This window comes from Penicillium subrubescens (assembly GCF_028828155.1).
Source record: "Penicillium subrubescens strain IBT 31985 chromosome Unknown utg000014l_segment0_segment0, whole genome shotgun sequence".
In the NCBI taxonomy this organism is placed as follows: Eukaryota; Fungi; Ascomycota; class Eurotiomycetes; order Eurotiales; family Aspergillaceae; genus Penicillium; species Penicillium subrubescens.
The window spans coordinates 189,539-208,940 of NW_026643164.1; the positions used below are offsets into that span (position 1 = coordinate 189,539).

The 19,402-nt window shown below is 46.5% G+C and overlaps 5 protein-coding genes across 5 annotated transcripts; 2 read left to right on the forward strand and 3 right to left on the reverse strand.

Moving 5' to 3' along the window:
- Positions 1 to 60: 60 nt before the first annotated feature.
- N7473_013299 (putative extracellular lipase) lies at positions 61 to 1,758 on the reverse strand (the record flags this gene model as incomplete). Its single annotated transcript, XM_057159238.1, has 1 exon — positions 61 to 1,758. The coding sequence occupies one exon, from the start codon at positions 1,756 to 1,758 to the stop codon at positions 61 to 63; it is 1,698 nt and encodes a 565-aa protein (XP_057001974.1).
- Positions 1,759 to 4,027: 2,269 nt separating this feature from the next.
- Positions 4,028 to 4,660, reverse strand: N7473_013300 (UbiX family flavin prenyltransferase; the record flags this gene model as incomplete). The annotated part of the gene is made up of 1 exon (XM_057159239.1): positions 4,028 to 4,660. One exon carries the CDS (start codon positions 4,658 to 4,660, stop codon positions 4,028 to 4,030), a length of 633 nt encoding a protein of 210 aa, XP_057001975.1.
- Positions 4,661 to 5,496: 836 nt separating this feature from the next.
- On the reverse strand, positions 5,497 to 6,800 carry N7473_013301 (TauD/TfdA dioxygenase family protein; the record flags this gene model as incomplete). Its single annotated transcript, XM_057159240.1, has 4 exons — positions 5,497 to 5,631; positions 5,688 to 5,821; positions 5,875 to 6,607; positions 6,669 to 6,800. The coding sequence occupies 4 exons, from the start codon at positions 6,798 to 6,800 to the stop codon at positions 5,497 to 5,499; spliced, it is 1,134 nt and encodes a 377-aa protein (XP_057001976.1).
- Positions 6,801 to 11,612: 4,812 nt separating this feature from the next.
- Positions 11,613 to 12,633, forward strand: N7473_013302 (uncharacterized protein; the record flags this gene model as incomplete). The annotated part of the gene is made up of 2 exons (XM_057159241.1): positions 11,613 to 11,727; positions 11,783 to 12,633. 2 exons carry the CDS (start codon positions 11,613 to 11,615, stop codon positions 12,631 to 12,633), a joined length of 966 nt encoding a protein of 321 aa, XP_057001977.1.
- A 1,193-nt stretch (positions 12,634 to 13,826) lies between these two features.
- Positions 13,827 to 16,752, forward strand: N7473_013303 (uncharacterized protein; the record flags this gene model as incomplete). The annotated part of the gene is made up of 13 exons (XM_057159242.1): positions 13,827 to 14,001; positions 14,055 to 14,111; positions 14,166 to 14,242; positions 14,292 to 14,450; positions 14,499 to 14,629; positions 14,679 to 14,961; positions 15,010 to 15,185; positions 15,233 to 15,839; positions 15,887 to 15,959; positions 16,010 to 16,191; positions 16,252 to 16,369; positions 16,419 to 16,505; positions 16,559 to 16,752. The coding sequence occupies 13 exons, from the start codon at positions 13,827 to 13,829 to the stop codon at positions 16,750 to 16,752; spliced, it is 2,319 nt and encodes a 772-aa protein (XP_057001978.1).
- Between the last annotated feature and the right edge of the window lie 2,650 nt (positions 16,753 to 19,402).

A 19,402-nucleotide genomic window follows, 5' to 3' on the forward strand; every position in this document is an offset into this window, starting at 1 on the left:
GACATTATAAAAGCATTATGGACAGTCCTTCACACTCCCAAATATCCACAAGCGGATGGCTTAGATATGGAATGAAGCGACGTTCGCCGAGATAAACTCAAAGGTATCTTGACGGAAGTTATCTGCCAGCAGAGCTCCGTGGTCATTGAAGAAATTCATAAGGGTTTGATTGTCACTCCACTGGGGCCAATCCATATAACTCGATGCCCTAGAGTTAGGGTCCAGATCATATACAAACGACAAGTAGTATGAATGGATCGATCGGGAGGCATAATTTGGCAAAATACCATAGAATACCTGCAGGATATCGGACCCATGGAATGTGCCTAGGATAGGCGTTCCATAGTCATAGGACGACAAATATGACCAGAAAGGCACATCGGGTTTTACATTCTTAGCGAGCGTGAGGAAAGCTCGTCGTGTAATTGTAAATGTGAGATCACCGAGTATCGCCGCAATGCGTTTGTACTGGGGATACCAATTATTGAAAATACTAGTCCGGAAGGGAGAGCCATCGGTTGTGACATCGGGGTAAGTCGCAACCAGCGCTTCTAACTGCTCGCGTGAGGCGTCAAAGAAGAAGATCTTCTGGAGATAATCGACAACTTGAGCTGTGGTACTGATATTTGCCTGGAACAAGGCAAAGATCGTCCCCTCATCTTCCTGATCACCAATGATGAAAGGAACCGAGGCATAATTTCCGCTTTTCGCCAAAACCTCAGGTGAGTCAGTGAGAACTGTGCCATCTGGACGGGGTAAGTACGACAGTGCGACAGAGTTGTACGATAGGATTCCCGGCACGGAGTTGGTGGCATCCAAGAATGTTGTATAGTCCAATCCACGCAAGCACTCCAAGGTATCCGAGGCACTGGCACAGCCAGCAGATGCCACAACCTTGTCATACACCGCTTGGCCTTTGACACCGTCAACAGGATCGGCGGGTACAATACTTCCCGAGTTCATGATACCAGCTCGGAAGAGAGGTGCACCATTGTAAGTGTGGTCACCATCATAGAGAGCCATCTGATCAAAGACAGATATCGACCCAGCAGATTCACCCCAGATAGTCACCTTTGTGGGGTCACCACCAAAGGCTTTGATATTATCTGCGATCCATTCCAAGGCGAGACGCTGGTCAAGTAGACCTAAGTTGGCTGAACCGTCTTTGAGGATCTCCGATCCTGGCATAAAGCCAAATCCACCTACGCGATAGTTGATAGCAACAAATACAATGGGCATACCCAGGTTCATCGATGCAGAAACCAAGGTTGTCCCATCATACATGGCTGTTGATCCGAGCTCGAAGCCGCCACCAAAAATCCAAACCAAAACGGGCAGGTTTGCACCAGCTGCGGTCCCAGTTGGACGTCGGATGCTGACAGTCAAGCAGTCTTCACCAGCATTTGAGACCATTTGAAACAGTGGAATATTAGCCAGCTCCCCAATGACAGAGATGGGAAAGTCGCTGGTATCAGTGGTGAAAAAGAACTGGGGACAGGACTTGGCGGACCCGGTAGCTTGAACAGTCTCTAACGATGTCTGTATTGCCTTGGGTGGTTTCAGACGAAGTGAGCCTGTTGGCGCCTGCGCAAATGGAATTCCGTTGAAGCTATCGACGTTTGACCCGGAGGAGCCAATGACTGTAGCTTGAGGTTGTGAAATGGTGACTGTGGGTGCGCCAGCTCGCTTCGAGTCAGCTGGAGCGGCAACGACCACAGGCACGGCGGCCAGGAGGGCAATGCAAAGCAAGTAAAGCATCTTGACTGTCATTTAACTTCAAAAGAGTATCAAATTTGTGCCTTTCTTGTGATTCTAGCCCGTAGCTGCCGCGATGTCATTCTTCGTCCTTCTCCGATAGAGCGGCCAAGGGACGGCTTTAAATCCATCTCCACGACTTCAGCTTCGCCCACGATGGAAGCATCGTCGAGCTCATCCATAAAGAATCAACATGTGGCTCCTCGGTTGACGGTTAAGATGGAGCGATCGACTCGATCTTTCATGCCTTTCGAAACCCCGCCGCGGGGCAGCGACGGTCAAGAAGTATTCCTGACTCAAAGAGGAATATCCGCCGGCTCGATGGTCATGCGATGCGCTCCAAGCGGAGCTCTTTAGGCTCTGGTTAAATGAGTTCACTTCTGCATCAAGTGTTCGGCCTTTCATAACTCCCCCTCCAAAAGCCAAATGCAGGATTCCTGGTTGGATAGAGGCCCAGGATACCCTAAACCCACATCCGGCGCATCTCGGGCTTGGCCGTGCGCAGGCTGCGAAACTGCGGTCGCACACCTTCAGAAAAGTTTGGCGGTTGTCTGCTGACCGTAATCAAGGAACCAAGGGAACGTATAGCGAGCGTATAGGGAATGTGAATTCCGGAAAGCACGATGACCAACAGACGTGGGCGAATCGCGTGGGGCGCGGGGAACATCCCAGCCTTTCTGGGACGCCCAGTGGAGCGGACCCATCGATCGCCCGGCTGGAGTCGGCACAAATCTGATGCTGCCATGCAAGAGCTGAAGGAAAAGAGAGGACAGAAAAACCTCTTCTGCAGAACATGTTGTGCAGCTGACGACGTTGCGCTGACGAAGAAGCAATCATTGGTTAACACCCCTGTGTTCCTGGAAGACCGAAAGACTCGGGGAAAGCGCACTCCAATAGTTGTCAGGAGAAAGAATTCGACAGAGTAGGGAACGGGACTCAATTTACAAAGATAGAAGATAGAATTAGGTTTCTGAACCTTGCAACATAATACTCAAGAAGAAGAATTTTTCGGTCTATATATTGCTATGGCGGCTTTGATTTTCATGGGCTAGCAGCTACAGTACCAGCTATACACAGTCAATCATCGATTACAACTACTACAAGGCTGCGTGAATAGTAGTTTGACCTACGTCACTAAAACGGCGGGTCTTACGCTAAGGATCCGACCACCGTTCACAAACTCAAAATCTTTCAGGCTTGTACAGTCGTAGCCTATTGCATGTAAGCGAGATATGCAGCCCTGGAGTCGTCTGAAGGACTCTCGTATATATAGTTGAAGGGATACAATGTAGTTGAACACTATCAGCTGGCTATATGCAACATCGGGCATTGCCTCTATTTGTTCTTTTCTCCGGTCTCGACACTACCGTTGTCCAAATTCAGACAGCTCCGCTATTTCCGCTTCTCTGCCTCCATGTGGAGGCCCGTAAACACGTTGTAAATAGCTCTATGATTTAGCTTTCGTGGATTTCCATTATTTCCATGTATGTCCATGATGGAAGCTCGATATTTCAACACTGAAACGTACGATCATAAATGGAGATGAGGTTTAATTCCCCGTAGCGAGAAAATGACTGCCTCGGGCCTTGGCAGATATATGCCTACCTAAGCTTGTACTCTCAATAATGCATGTAGCTCAAATAAGCGACCTAATTTCAGTGGCCTCCACGGGTTTGCGGGATTCTCACCCGATTTATTCTTAGCATATCTATGCATATCTTGTTCTCTGCTAGTTATTGTGACTCTGCGGATCTTTCATGCGACCTAGAGTATTTGTACGTAATGCTTCCCATGCCCTAGTCAACGGGAAAGTTACTCCGAGGCCTAAGATAATGACTGGCTGCGGGGCCTTCAATGGAATACCTATAGTCAGTATACCAATACATTATTTACACTGTGAATTGGCAGTAGTTTTTTTGTTGACTGTTTTGACGGTTCCATGGCTTTGCAACTTCTGTTGGTTTTGATTGTTTATAGGGGGACTTTGGCGCTGGTCGTATGTCGAATTTACATTTTCCGACGATGCTGATTGAGCGTTTTGAAGAAATAGCAACCATCAAATTCCGAAAGCGATGGCTCGAGCATATTAGAATATTGAATTTTTGAGGGTTTAAGGCTCTTCAATGTCCATAGATTCCATTCTCCTCTGCCTGAACTGTAGATTGCGCATAATCGAGTCTCTTCAAATAATGTTGTTATTGCTAGTTAATCATTAACGCCGATATAAATGCATCACTCATGTAGTATAATCCCATTACAACTAGAAAAAAAATCAACGCTCTGCATGCTGCCAACCCTCCCACCTCTCGAAATCTCCTGTGTCCAAATCGAATAGATCCAGCATGCGCCCCACGCTTTGGTCGGCCAACTCATCCACGGACGCGGCGCGGATGTAGTATGCTGGAACTGGTGGAAAGATTATTGCACCGGCGCGAGATACCTCCAGCATGTTGCGCAGATGAATCTCACTCAAGGGAGTCTCTCGGGCGACCAAGACGAGCCGTCGCCGCTCTTTGAGCATCACATCCGCCGTGCGGGAGATGAGATCGTCACAGAATCCATTGTGGATAGCAGCAAGTGTTTTCATGCTGCATGGGACAATGATCATGCCGTCTGCTTTGAAAGAGCCACTTGAAATGGGTGCTGCCATGTCGTTGATGGAATGAACATGGTCGGCTAGAGCCTTGACATTGGACGGATGGTAATCGGTTTCATATTTGATGGTCGCCTCGGCCCATTTGCTCATTACCAGATGTGTCTCAATGTTCAAGCGACGCAGCGCAATCAGACATTTGATACCCAAAATTGCGCCTGTCGCGCCAGTCATTGCCACAACGATCCGCTTACGCCGCTGGTTTGGTGGCTGGTGTGGGGGTGCGTGATTCTCGGAGTTGACTGCTGGCATTGTTGTGTCAGGCGGACTTCCTCTGGGAGTTGAGCGACCAGACTGGGGTGTGTTATTTCCGGAGAGTAGTGATAGCATTTGAAGCCTCGTGGTGATGTTGCTTTGATGTTTGTGATATCTTCTCTTTGCCAGAATTAACAAATGCTGAGGATGTTTTGACTGAGTTGCTGCGCCAGGAGGTCGGAAGAGCTGAGTCTTATATATCAAACAAGTGGCAAAGAAATAATACCAAGAAAAACATTCACTTATGAGAAAATTCTCATTCTATCCCGAACAACCGACAATCCGAGTGGCATCGGCCCGATTTTGGGAAGGAAAGGACCCTCCGAGAGCGCCGAAATCCGAGCCCCCGAAGCCGAACCCCCGAGTATCATAGAACAGCCAGCTGGCTAGTGAACCGCACAACAAATAAACTGGTGACGTCACAAATTCTAAACATGTACAGTATTCGATCCTTTGATCGATACAAGAACGGTGATCAGGTACCGCCCACCGATTTCTATCAAGGTTTTTCAAGAATTCGCTTCCTTGAACAAAGTTTCCCAAACAGATCAACTGTTCTGAGTTACAGCCACACTCGAGATTTCCTGGAATTGCAGGAACCTTCACGAGAACGAAACAGCACTTTGGATAGTACAACGAAGCCCAAGAACAGATACGCATTGTTATTTCAATCTCTCCATCGGGTGTGTACTTTTCTCTTAACATTTTCATATCTCGGTGAAGGAATTCGTATTTCTTGCTATCAACCAGTCGCGACCTGCTAACAATCGTCGTCATTCACACATAGAATCGCTCTCGTATTAAAGTGGCTCCCTTGGACGAGTGCGTCCAAATCAAGCCCTCAACTTGTCTCCTTCTGGTACGTAGGGTGTTTCAAAAGGACGCTCCGCCTGTGGCGTAATTCGTGCCAAGTGCCGACGCTCGCCAGTCGTCCAGTCAATGATCGCAGAATGAGCAGTCACTCGGTTCTTGGCATTCGTTAGTCTCGAAGAATTGATATAATGTTTTCAAAAAGGTCACTTACATCCCAAATAACCACCGTCTTCGGCGCCCATTTAATTCGGGCCTGGTAGTCAATACCGCGACCGATATGAGCCAGCAAAAATCCTAGAAGAGCATCACTTTCTTCTGTTTTAAGGCCGACAATGCTCCTGGTGACTTGAGTTTTTGTTAGTTTAAGTAATTCCCGCTGCCAATAGAGCACCACTTACAGCCTCCATTGACGAAAAGCGCCTTCTCGCCTGTGGCGGGATGGGTGCGAACAATCGGATGCTCGTTCTTCACTGGGTCTCTTCTATCAACCCCTCCACGCTTTAGACTGTGTTCAGCTTGCTCAAATCCAGAGTGCAGCGCTTTGAGGCCATGGAGACGCTCTTTAAGGGCAGGTGAAAGCCGATTGTAAGCCTCGACCTGGTTGACGAAAACAGTGTCTCCGCCCACCTCCGGGCCGTCAAGAAGATATAGAAACGTGGTACCTGGTGGCTGTTGCTCATAAGTAACATCAGAATGCCACGAGACACTGCTATTCTTTGCGGCAAGATAGTCATCATACTCCCAGGCGTTATTATTGCGATGAACGAGGTGAATCTCAGGATACCCTTCTGGCGCCCCACTCGTAGGGTGGACATGGTGTCGCCCAAAATAGCCTCCAAAATCGAGAGCCTCTTGGATAGGCAAGTCTGCAAAGTCTTGATCTCTGAACGCAACGACTTTACGTTGAGCAACTAGGAGAGCAAGCTGGTCTTTTCCTGCGGCAGTGAGCTTGCTCAGCTGAACACCAGTGACTTCCGATCCGATAGTTGGCGTGAGCTTTTGAATATGAGACCCTTCCGGAAGAAGATCTTTGAAGGAGGGGTCGGCATCTTTGCCATGATCGACGTGTGTAAATGGCTCAAGGGGAGGATATTTCTCGCCATAATCCCAGACGGGAAGGTAATGGGGATACTGCTTATATGTCTCCAATTAACTTTATTTCCGCTCAAAGAGTGTTAAGGGTATTTCGTACACTGGCAGTGGATTTTCCACCTTCCTCTTCAATAATTCGTCTCACTTTAGGCTTGCTTGTACTCGCCTGTGGGTTGACCTTTACAGGAACAACGACCTCCGCAGTAGGGTTTTCCGCGATAGAGGGTGCCATTAGTTGCAAATATTCGTCTGTGGGCAAATGCTGTGCTTGATGTGGAAGATGAACAGATATTCTTGCTGTATTGGCTGGAAGCAAATGCAACCAGTTATATATATACCCTCTTCTTCCCTCTTATCTCCGTTGACATTCACATCATCCCATCACGAAATCACGTATCGATTTACCACAAAGCAAGATCTTGCGCCATTAGTCGAGTAGGATCGGACCTTAAAGATACATTTTGGCTTCGAGAATTTGTAAGCAATATCCTCGGTCGCTCATAATCTGTCTACCGTTGAAATATTAGATGAGACCGTTAAATTGATGTTCAGTCGGAGTTGTAGAGCGAGGAGGCGATATAGAAACAAAATGAAATCGATTAGTTCAGAAAAGAGCTCTATAGATTCATGGAGAATCAATAAAAAGCGGGGTGATATATTCTTCTGCAAGATATGAGAAGCACAGAAGCGGAGCATTTTCTTGCGTGCGTTTTATGAATGTATCGTCATAATGTTGCCCATAGTATGGCGTGATTTTATACTCCAGAGGTTCCCCGCAATCCCAAGATGGGATGACGGAATTGCCTGAAGGAAGCGTCTGCCACTCTTTATTGCTCAAGTACCCAAAGAAATACATATTTTTTCCTTCCCAGTCCCTTGATCTAGAAATCTTCATTGGTAAGCGAATTGATCCAAAGTGGGCCCTATGCTGAAACCCTTGCATGAGCCACCTACAAAATTCAACTCCAATAGACTCCCTAAGTTTTGAGTGGTCATGCCTTATCTAATAGGAGCTCAAAGCAATGCGAGAGGAGATACGCCTTTCAGTAGGCCTAAGATATTTCTTACACCAGGTAACGTATTTTCACCGGTCCCATATCTCATGAGCACATGACAGCACACAGCACCGCGGGCAATGAGCCCGAACACGCAAACCTGCTGTGCTTCTACGACGGCTGCATAATTAGATAAGTCCAAATCATATGATCTTGAAAGAAGCCTACGCTCTGTATTCCAGTCGGGAGTCAACTCCTGATCCAACGACCTGTGATCAATGAGTTGCGCCAGGGAGAACCCATTTATGACTTACAGGGAGTGCAGGGCAGTCCAAGTACTTGACTTGGGCATCTCTGTTGCTGAAACTTGCTGACTGGCTTTTTGCTTCTGGCTCTTCGCCTTTGCTTTTCCATCTCAGATCCCAGATATCAGGTATTTGGATTGGTCCCCCGCAGCCCCACCCAATGCACCGCGAACCTCTTGCAGGGGAAAGGCATTGGAGCCGCCCATCTTTCGAAGCGGCTCTCTTTGATAGATGGGCTGGTGGCGGCCACCAGCGACGGGCTGTGTTGGTGACTAGTAGCCCTCGGGTGAAGCCAAGACGAGCTCACAAGTACATCAAATCCTGATTATGATTCGGGACCGTAAACCTTCCATTGAGCGCAGTCCTTCACTTTCTCGGGGAAACCCCTCTTGAGCATTCTTGCCTCGTGGTGCGTTCATCTTGTTTGATTCGGAACCCGGTGTTGAATCCCTCGTCTCGTGGGTGATGGAGATCGTCCGAAAAGAAATGCACAAGGTCGCACCGTTTGCTCACTTCCAAGGTAAGAGGCCTCCTGTTTCCTTTCACGCTTCTTATTGATTGACCTCTGGAAACTTGAAAGAATAGAGCCTTTCCCTCTTCTGCACTTCCTCCGTCCTCTGCGCTGACGCTTCTCGCGACCTCGATTGTCTTTCAGAGTCTACATGATTACACCAATGTTGGAAATCTTCACACTGAAAAGTTCGCCTTATGCCACTCGAATTTCGATCTCTTCAATGAAGACAGAATTTTGCTAACAGAGCATACGGACGGGCGTCAGAGCCGGGTTTTTCAGGTGCCTTCGCTTTTGTCCGGGCAATGATCTCGGCATTAGCGCCTTGTCGATTAAGACACGCGTTCTTTCCCTACCGCCGGATCACAAAGTCTCTGGCTTCACTGCCGCTCTTTCAGGAAGCTTTCTTGCTCTGATCCGAGATGCTGGCATCTTCTTCTCAAATCTTTTTGAATCAGTCACTCAGGCCGCCTGTCAGATTACATTTTATGTTCAATTCTGATGGTCACCGGACACTCTCTCGGTTTTCATCGAGCTGGCTCAATGAACAAGTTTGTCTATATTTTTTTCTCTCTTGAGGCTGTGCGGTCAGTACATATGTGATTCTAATAGACTTGAAATGTCGCACGGGGTGGATGTTCGGAGCGTTCCACTGTCAGACGTTGATCTCTCGAGCTCAAGATCTCTACCTATCAGAGCCATATACGCCGCGCAAAATGGGACCTTCAAAGACACATCATGCTAGTTCAATTAGGCTTCTCCGCACATAGCCAGCGTAGAATAGAGCTTGTTGCTCAACCTCTCTCAAGATTTTCTTGCTGTATAGGCAGACCTGATTTTGATATCCGTCATACCACTGAAATGAGATATGCATCTCGTACCCATGACATAGTACCTAATATCTTGGACCTCGGGATTTCGCCTTGCTATAGACCCCTGGTGTCTGTTTTAGGGGTGATTTTGTCCAAGACATCAAATCCTTCAGGCAGATCTTATATTCTACTGTGCTTGCACGATGGTCTTCTTGGTCCAAGTTTCGTTCTACTTTTTTCCTCTCTCGTAGTTTAGGGTAAGAAAGGATACCAATTATCTGTTCATATAACAATGCGCATCACTTTACTTGTTCAGCCCTCTATTGATTTATCTAGCTCTGAGAACTCCATCGTGTGAGGAATACCCAGGGATAGAGCGTAGCGATATAGAGAGTAATCAGAGAAATCCGGGAGTCCCAATAAGAATGACCGTACGGTAAGTCCTTTTGACCATTCAAAGCAACGAATCACTGTGAAGGATCAATATTATCAACAACATGTGGCGTTCAAGAACGCTTGTCCCGAAGCCCGATTATGATCCACCTTTGATTTCTGAAATGGGTAGTACTCAAAAGAAGACACGGAGAAGAAGGCTAGGAATGCAGGTTTATTCCGGTCGATTTGAGTTTGCATGAGAACACCTTTTGACTAGCAAATAAAGCAGGTCCAGATATATCGAACGTTGTGGTCGCCCGAGGGGAAACACTTATTTTGTTGAATAGCAAATAAAGCAAATAAAGCGGGCGCAGTAATAGCGGTTTCCCGAGGGAGTCGTATATTGATCCTGGACTCTGAAGTACAATTAGCCTAGTTAATCTCATGAAAACGTCGTAGAGGTTGAAACTCGCAATCTCGGAAGTTAGCTTCGCCTTTTGCCAATGTCCTCCTTTGAAACCGTGCCTTTCTGAGCCTCCCATCCGCCACTACAAGCTCGAGAATGTCCTGTATTTTAAATGTTCGTTTTCCGCAATAATCTTGTGGCTTTTTTTTAATTTCACGGAAATTATGAAGCTTCTCATTAAGTGTGATCACGAAGACCTGCCTGAGGAGCAACAGAAAGTCGGTGTACCCTTAATCCTTTTGACACCCGTTCGCGCGACCACTCCTTAGCGACAGAAAATACCTGTGCCACGAGCGCACAAAGATTTATTGCAGTAAATATCAAGAGCAGATATGGAGACATGATTGAGAGAGTATGTGGTATGAGCTCCCGTTTTTGTTCTGATTTTCTGTGATCGAATGTGCCCAGATAGTGAATTGTGAGAACTTGAGGAGGGAAAAGTACATGAAGGCTAGAGCAAATGAAGTGGTCATGGAGTCGCGGCTCCGAAGCTTTTCAGGATCGGAGGGCCTAGTAGCTTTCTTTTCTTGAGGTATAGTACACTGTTTGTTCCAAGGTTCATGGCTGGAACGACAAGGTTAGTAGGCTCCTCAGACGACCTACTAAACCTCTTTCGGACTTCGACCAACGACTGATGCCCTTTACCACGGTATGCACCATTCCATAAACAGAAGCTCCGAGCAGTACTCCCCTGTCTTTCAGCCTGAATTCTCTGTAACTGACAGCCGACCACAGGCAGAGTTAATTTGTTGACCAATACCTTTGGGAACACGTAACGGTATCACGTGATGAGGTCAGGGATAGCTTAGGTATACGATCCTGATCAAGAGCTAGATATTTCAAATCCCGATATTGGGGTTCTTGAGACGTATAGATTCCTTGGTGATTTTGCTAGAACTTTGGATGTTGTGCGAGCAGCTCAATTGTCATGCGGAGAAGCCTCTCCCGAAAGATCGACATACAACAGTAAAGCTTTGCATGTTATCATTTAGCGAGTTATCACCCTACTGGTACTGGCTACTCGTTTAATTAGCCAATTAGCCAATTCAATTTAGAGGATGAAACCTGACTTAATTAATCTTCCTGCGAGCTTTTGGATGATGTTTTGCTTTCCCATTTGAGCACGTCGAGTTGTTCCGCTGAGATTATGGACTCATTTGTAAATCAGATAGACATGATAGCTCTGTAACTGACCTTCAAAAAAACAGTCTCTCGGCCTTGTAATTTTTAGAGCCAGGCAGTCCCACGCCATTGATGAATAGATCGCCAGCGAGCAAAGGGAGACAGGAAAATCAATCGTGTGCCTGTGAAACGAGGCACCAACAAAGCCAGGCACCCATGAGTTCATCACATGCAACCCATCACAGGTAATCGGATCGGTGATTAAATTTTAAAGTTTTAATGCAACCTTCGGCTTGGCCCACCTTTAGATTCATAAAAATGTGCTTGGGTAGATTGTTGCTCCGAACGAAGGCTATTTATAATTAGCTCTACTGCCATCTGTTTGGGGTAGCCGTCAATCATTCAGGGGAGTTTGAGAGAGAAAAAGTTCACAGGTGTCCCTCGGCCCCAGCTTAAAGATGGCAGGATTCGTTGCAGCCTTCGCCAATCCGTGCAACTATATCGGTGGTGTGAATTTCAGTCCTAAGAAAGATATTCCGGATCTGTCTAACAAAGTCGCACTGGTAACAGGCGGTACGTTAATTAACCACGCTGTTCTAAGGAGCCACGATGACTGACATATTCCCAGGAAATGCCGGCCTTGGTAAGGAAACTATCCTCCAGCTAGCAAAACACAATCCAAGCAAGATCTTCCTTGGCGCTCGCTCGGAATCCAAAGCTGTGGAGGCGATCAAGTCAATCAAGTCATCTGTCTCGAACAATGTTGAGATCGTCTGGCTGCCTCTGGACTTGACGTCCACCAAGTCCATTCGCAATGCTGGCGAAAAGTTCAACTCCCAGTCCCAACGACTTGACATTCTCATCTTGAATGCAGGTGTCATGTCTCTTCCCCCGGGTGAAACAGAAATGGGGCACGAGATTCAACTTGGAACCAATCATACTGGTCACTTCCTCCTCACGAGGATCCTACTGCCAACACTGCTTAAAACGGCTGAAGAACCTGGCTCCGACGTTCGTGTTGTGTCACTCTCTTCGGTCGGCCACAACCTTGCCCCATCTTTCGATACAATTCTGGACCAGACAAAACTCAAGCAGGTCAACACCAATGCCTGTTACGGCGCATCAAAAGCCGCGAATATTCTTTTTGCTGCGGAGCTCAGACGCCGCTACCCGTCCATAACCTCGGTATCTGTTCACCCTGGTATCATCTTGACAGATCTATACGACCCCATTAATCAGAGTTCGCCTCTCATCGCATTGGGGTCAAAATCATTGCGCCTCTTTGGTTCTTCGATTTCGCAGGGCGCATGCAATCAGCTGTGGGCAGCTGCTGGTGCGAAGAAAGAAGACCTTGTCAACGGAGGATATTATGTCCCTGTTGGGAATTTGAAACACCATAACAGGTATTCACAGAGCGAAGAGATGGGCCGGCGTCTGTGGGAGTGGTCTGAAGCTGAGGCACAGAAATGGGGATTCTGAAGGAGTCATTGATGTTGGTGAATATTTTTCCGGCGCATCCACTGCTAACCTTGATCTGTTGATATCATTGTAAGGAAATATAAAAAGTCATATCCAATGGATTATATGTAAACCCCTATGATAAGGTCAGCTAAATTAAAGACAAAATTACCTGCATTAGTCTGGTTTATAGCAGTGAGGCAAGGCTCATCATGCTAGTTTTAGAATTATTTGTATCTAATCACCTCTAGTTATGAGATAAAAATTTCCATCATTCGTGGCAAGACTATTTTCATAATTTGATCTAATCATACAACTCTTAAGGCTTGGGTCAGTGGATTACTGGCTGGGGCATAAATTAACTTCTCCTGACTTCTTGGCTCTAGCAAAGCACTATTCAAGCTTCTTTCAGCACGCCATCTATTCCAATTATGAGTATGTATTGCTCACGCCGGAACTCTTCCGAAGATCCGCCGTTGGTGCGGGGCGAGATGAATTTGGAGCAAGTTGGAGAAACGTCACAATCCAAATGTTCCAGAATTTTAGCCCATTCATTCACTTAAAATATCCAGTTTCTCAATCTAGTTGATTCCCAGCTAGTGTGCTTTTTGGTGCTTGCCAGTCCATATCCTAGGTATTGCTGGGATTCGTGACAGCAGAGTAATCCCAGATTAGGTCATTAGGATACGCCACATTCGCGTTCCGCCTTAACTCAAACTACGCTAAGGAGGTTTTTAGTGCTTGATCTAAAGATTTAGCTTTTTTCCCTCATTAGCACTACTGTATCTCTTATCGCGAAACTCAAGGAATACAGATAACATGATGCAGCAGGTGGAACTCAGACATACCAGCGGGGACTTGACATAGAATGTTCTTGCATGACACATCCCCTGCGATAGTACCACGATGGCCAGCACCTCAGTTGTCTTAGGAAATCGCCGAGTCGTCACAAGGAAAATATAGCTCGGGCAGAAATACAAATCGATGGTAGGCTCACTAGGTCCAGATCAAGTTCAATACCATGTGGTAATATCTCCGAATAAAAAGTGTTGTTGCCATCTTGAGTGGATCTATCGTGATAGTTGCATACGCAGTCCCTTCGCAATATTTTAAACTCGGCTGTTGGTCACAACGTGGTCGTGAAAACATCCGGTCTATTTCCCCAGATCAGTACGATAGCAGCCTGTTTGATGCCACTCTCTGGGCTCTTAAACATGGAGACGTCCGATATTGCTTCAAAGCGCACTCACGTATCGGAATCACAGACGCCAGACTTGGAAGCTGAAGTCCGTGACCATGATCCAAAAACCTGGTCGAATCAAACGGAACGGACAGAGCTCACTCCTGTCGAAGCATTCAAGTGGAATGTCGATGGCGACCAGTCTCCCTGTAGGGATATCGATGCATGAACTATCAAGGCCTGAATTGCTGACGAGCCATAGTCCCCGAGGTTGCAGCTTGTGTATCTAACAAGGACGATCCCACCATAGCTTGTAATAGTAAGTTGAATACTCAGCTACTGATCTGACTACTTAGCTCACAGACTACCACAGCCGTTCGAGCATGGATCCTAATGACGGTCTTTGTCATACTATTCTCCGGGGTCAACCAATTTTTTGGCCTTCGATATGTTCGTCCCAAGGGTCCTCCGTGATGTAAATTTCTCTGACTTCAAATAGCCATCCCTCACCATCTCTTATGTCGTGGCACAGATTCTTGTGTTTCCTATCGGTCGAGCATGGGAGAAACTTCCTAGGTGGAGGGTCCCTTTAGGAAAGCTTTCCTTTGACCTCAACCCAGGAAAGTTCACAATCAAAGAGCATGCATTCATTGTCATTGTAAGTGAATCTTGGTTTGCTAAACTCAATTATATCTAAGAACTGCAGTGTGTCAATATCAGTGCATCCACCGCCTACGCCCAAGGCGCCTTGGTTGCCATTGTGAGTCCGGTATACTGGAATCGCGAGATGGGGGCCGGCTTTTCCTTTTTGTATCTTTTAACAACCCAAATGATAGGGTAAGATGGCTATATTCCGTTTTGCCATAATATTACTGACTATCAAAAGGTTTGGCCTCGCGGGTCTTTCTCGTCGGTGGATCGTTTACCCAGCTGCTTTGACTTGGCCGACTTCCCTGTCCTCGACAGTTCTCTTTCGAGCACTGCACGAGCCGGAGAGCAAGACTCTGGCTAACGGTTGGTCGATAACCCGGTACCGCTTTTTTGCCTACGTGACAGTCCTCGCATTCGTTGCATTCTGGTTCCCAGACTATATCTGGACAAGTCTCAGCACATTTGCTTTCATCACATGGCTTGCCCCAAATAACCAGAAGGTCAACACTCTGTTCGGGGTAAGAATGTCTCCTATCCCAGGTTGAATCACGAGGCTGATTATTCAGATGAACTCCGGCTTGGGTCTTCTGCCCATCAGCCTCGACTGGACTCAGATAAACTACGCCGGTTATCCACTCACAACCCCATTCTATATTACATGCAATGCCTTTGCGGTTGTGGTGCTCTTCTACTTCTTCCTATCACCGATCCTATACTATACCAATGTCTGGTATAGCGCCTAGTAGGTTATTTTTCGATTCGAAGCTATGATCATCACTGACGAACTAGTCTCCCGCTTCTTTCCTCGAGCACATTCGACAACACGGGCAAATCATATAATATCTCACGGGTGGTGGACCAGAATTTGAACTTTGTCGAAAGCAAGTACAAGGAGTACTCTCCGATGTACATCTCCATGTCTTATTCCCTCACTTACGGATTGTCTTTCGCTGCTGTGACGGCAGTCGTGGTCCATACATACCTCTACAATGGCTCCGAAATCTGGGCCAGACTGAAAAATGCGCAACACGGAGGCGAGGATGTCCATCGACGACTCATGCGTGCATATAAAGAAGTTCCAGAATGGTGGTATGGTGTTCTCACAGTGGTCGTGCTGGGACTTGGAATCTTGACGACCAGATATTGGGATACCGAACTCCCTGTTTGGGGCTTCATCGTGGTCTGCTTCGGACTAGCCGTGCTCTTGATTGTACCTGAAGGTATTCTTCAAGGAACAACAAATCAGCGCGTGTTTCTTAACATTATCACGGAGATGATCGCCGGATATGCCTGGCCTGGAAAACCTATTGCCAACTTGATGGTGAAATGCTACGGCTACAATGCGGTCAAACATGGCATGGACTTTGCACAGGACCTGAAGCTCGGACAATACATGGTGAGTTTTATTTCGCCTTCTACCTATATATCTCTGCTAATTTTCAGAAAATTCCTCCGCGTGTTCTATTCTTCGGTCAGATCTATGCTAGCGTTTTAGCAACAGCCACTCAAACCGGAGGTATCATTTCTCATTGAAGTTCATGGTGGACATCAGACTAATAATCATAGTGCTGCAATGGATGATGGGTAACATCACCGACCTCTGCAAGTCAACAAACAAGCAACGATTTACTTGCAATGGTGCCAAGGTCATGTACAACGCGTCCATCATCTGGGGCACCATTGGTCCACAGCGAATGTTCCAGTCCGGGCAAACATACAACGGGCTTGTGTACTTCTTCTTGATCGGAGTAAATTGATTCGACTTGACGACAGTTGCTGTGTTGCTTTGCTTACTATTGGGTGTCTAGCCTGTTGTCACGGTACTCGTGTATCTTCTCTATCGCCGCTACCCCAATAGCTGGATTCGCTATATCAATGTCCCGATCTTCTTCAACGCTGCTGGTAACATTCCGCCTGCGAACACTAGTAAGATCCCAACAATGCATCTCTCGAGATCCAATAACTGACTTCATAGCCCAATATTCTCTATGGTTCATCATTGGCTTTGTGTTCAACTACCTGATCCGCAAGCGGGCATTTGACTGGTGGAAACGCTATAACTGTAGGATCCCTGCTGGAACGTTAGAGATGACCTACTAATCTTCGGTTTGACAGACTTGTTGCAAGCCGCGATGGATACTGGCACGGCTATCGCTACGATCATCATCTTTTTTGCCCTGGGATATCATTCTATCTCATTCAACTGGTGGGGAAACACGGTCGGATCGAATACCGCCGATGCGAAATCCGTCCCTTGGTTGACTATTCCCAAAGGTGGCCATTTTGGGAGAGGACCCGGGGAGTTCTAACCAACGGGCGCATATTCTTGATTTGGTTTGGGATCAGCCACGGTTTGGGGGATGACATGCGGAAAAATCGACCCTGGACAAGAGATTCCTCCTATTAAACTGCTGCAACGCAATGTTGATCTTCATACGAGCCTGTATTGAAGTCAAAGAGTGAGTATTTGCTGTCATGATGTCAGGTCATTAAAAGCAAGTTACAACAAGCTTTGTCCAGATCTTAAAAGGCGGGTTTATAGTTTCGTGAATATTCTACGGTTTATGAGTTTATTGACCTCGGTCGGCGCAGGCATGTAGATGCTAGCTCACTCATTTGCCGAAATGAATGCCGTTAAACCATATTGCTTTTTTTCCTGTTCAAGGTGGAGGGAGAACAAGGGTCAAGATTTTTATGTGCGATGAATTAGCCTAATCGATCCCCTGTTAACGGATGCACCCTGCTTCCTCCACTCCTTTGCCTATATTCAACAGCTACAATTTGTCGTGATGCTAAGTCTAGTGTCGCATCAGCTCTTATTATAATTTGTGTTTGTCTGCAGATAAACTTAGAGGACACTATTTTCCAACTCTCCGACCCTCCATTTCGGACTGCTGATCCCAACAACAACAACCAACAGGCTGTCCGGTGAATTGTTTGAACGGGTATTTAGCCTTGATAACCCGGTCACCAGATCGGTGACTGTTTAATTTCCCGGTGACTGTTCAATGCTTCCTTCTGGCCCTTGAGCCTTCCCCTCTACCAATCAGTGGCCCATTTTTCAAGGTTCAAGTCTCTTCAAAGCTCATGGTGAACTGGAGCTTATGTTGGAGGAGAGATCGGGGATAAGCAGTCACAACGCCACGTGGGGGGAAGAAGGCCTACTGCGATGCGGGGTCAATGGCTAAGTCGGATATTATCGGCGCTGACATGCCAAAATTGCGGTGCGGAAGAAACTAACTAGGATTCCTGTGCTGCTCGAGGCGGGAATTTATTGTCTAGTTCGACGACCTGGTTGTCTCAATCTAAGGAATCTATAATAAATTCCATCTATGATTGAAATGTAGCCTGTGAAACTTCAAGTCACCCAAGCCTTCACTAAGGCTAAACCGAACGACTTTAGAGAGTGTTCGTACTGTCGGACAAAAATACGATTTTCTTTTTCTTATTCACCAAGTTAGTTCGAATAGCTGTATATATGCCTTGGACTTCTTACATCACTAGACATGTAAATCATTCTCGTGTTCGCTTTAGGAAGGAGTCTAGGTATATCTTGCGCTTGATGACTCCACGGAGTTGTGTTTGTCAAGAATGTACGAATCAGTCACCCTGCATAGCTCGAATCTATTTGCTCTGCATGCACTATGCAATTAATCGGTCCCGTGAGGCAAGCCAAGACCGAGATCTTGCATTTAAGCAGTACTATTGGACATGGTCATTCACTGTAGGATCGCTAACGTGGGCTACATATGCCTTGTCTTGTGCTATAGTAGTGGTCTTCACGGGATAGTAATTTCAAATCAATACAATTTTAAGAAAGACTGAATAAGATCTGCCCGGGCCCGTTCTTGTACTCAAAGTAAGGGTTTGTTCATTTTGATCAGAAGACCCGGCAATTCTCGATATTGAGAGTTCGGACTGCTCATTATCGGGAGAGGTGTTACCGCATCATGTTCTCTCAGGGAATCTTTCTTTTGTTGATTATATATGGAAGCGACTTGGTAATAAGTCAATTACAATTACATTAAGGTGTAATTCTTTTTTCAAATCAGTATATTAAACCCCGCAGCCATATGACAAGGTACTGAACGCAATATGTCCTGTCTATCCTCCGACTTTATGCCCTCCTTCCGTGGAAGATATATATTGCTTCTTAGTTCCATGAAATATGTCCAGTAATTTGAACCGTCCATTACATACCGAGTACTGAGTGGGATTTCAATTAGACACGGACAATTACTCATACTCATTACTAGGAATTATCTAATTCGCCTGTACTTCCATGTGTATATCAAAGTACGCGGCCTATTGTTCGAAAACTCCTCCATTTGTCAGATAGTTGCCTCACTTCTACGACACTGAATGGCAGCAGGATGCCTTTCAACCTCCGAAATTGATGCATAGCCTGAAGCTACCAGGTATACGGAGTTCATCCCTTCTAGGAAAAAGATAGGGGTCGGCTCGGCCTTGACAATTGCAACCGAGTACCACCAAGTCTGCTGCAGCCTTGTCCTCATATCAAAGCCCGGCAGCTATGATGTGGATATGCCGTCAGGCCTATGTAGATCTTCGACGATCGTTGGCAGACCAGAATATCGCTCAAGCACCACACACTGTCCTCGCATTAGAGTATGCACTGCTCGTCTTTGACGCACTTCTGGCTACCGTGATCTCTGGAACAAGAGCCAGCGTAGGAAACCACAGTGGATCCAAAATCCCGCGATTTTGCGGTACAAACCTAAGGAGGGAACGAAATGCGGATTGGCAGATCCGTGGGGTTAAGGGCTTGTCCACCAATTTTGTATCTGCACCAGAAGTGAATTCTAGTGAATATGTTAGTTGGGATATGTTATTGCGGTCATTTGAGTGGGTTGATCGCGGGGAACATCGCAGAATTACAAATTGTCCTAACTCTATATCCTCCTTTCCGTTTGATGTTTCCTGTCCTGGAAGTTTTAG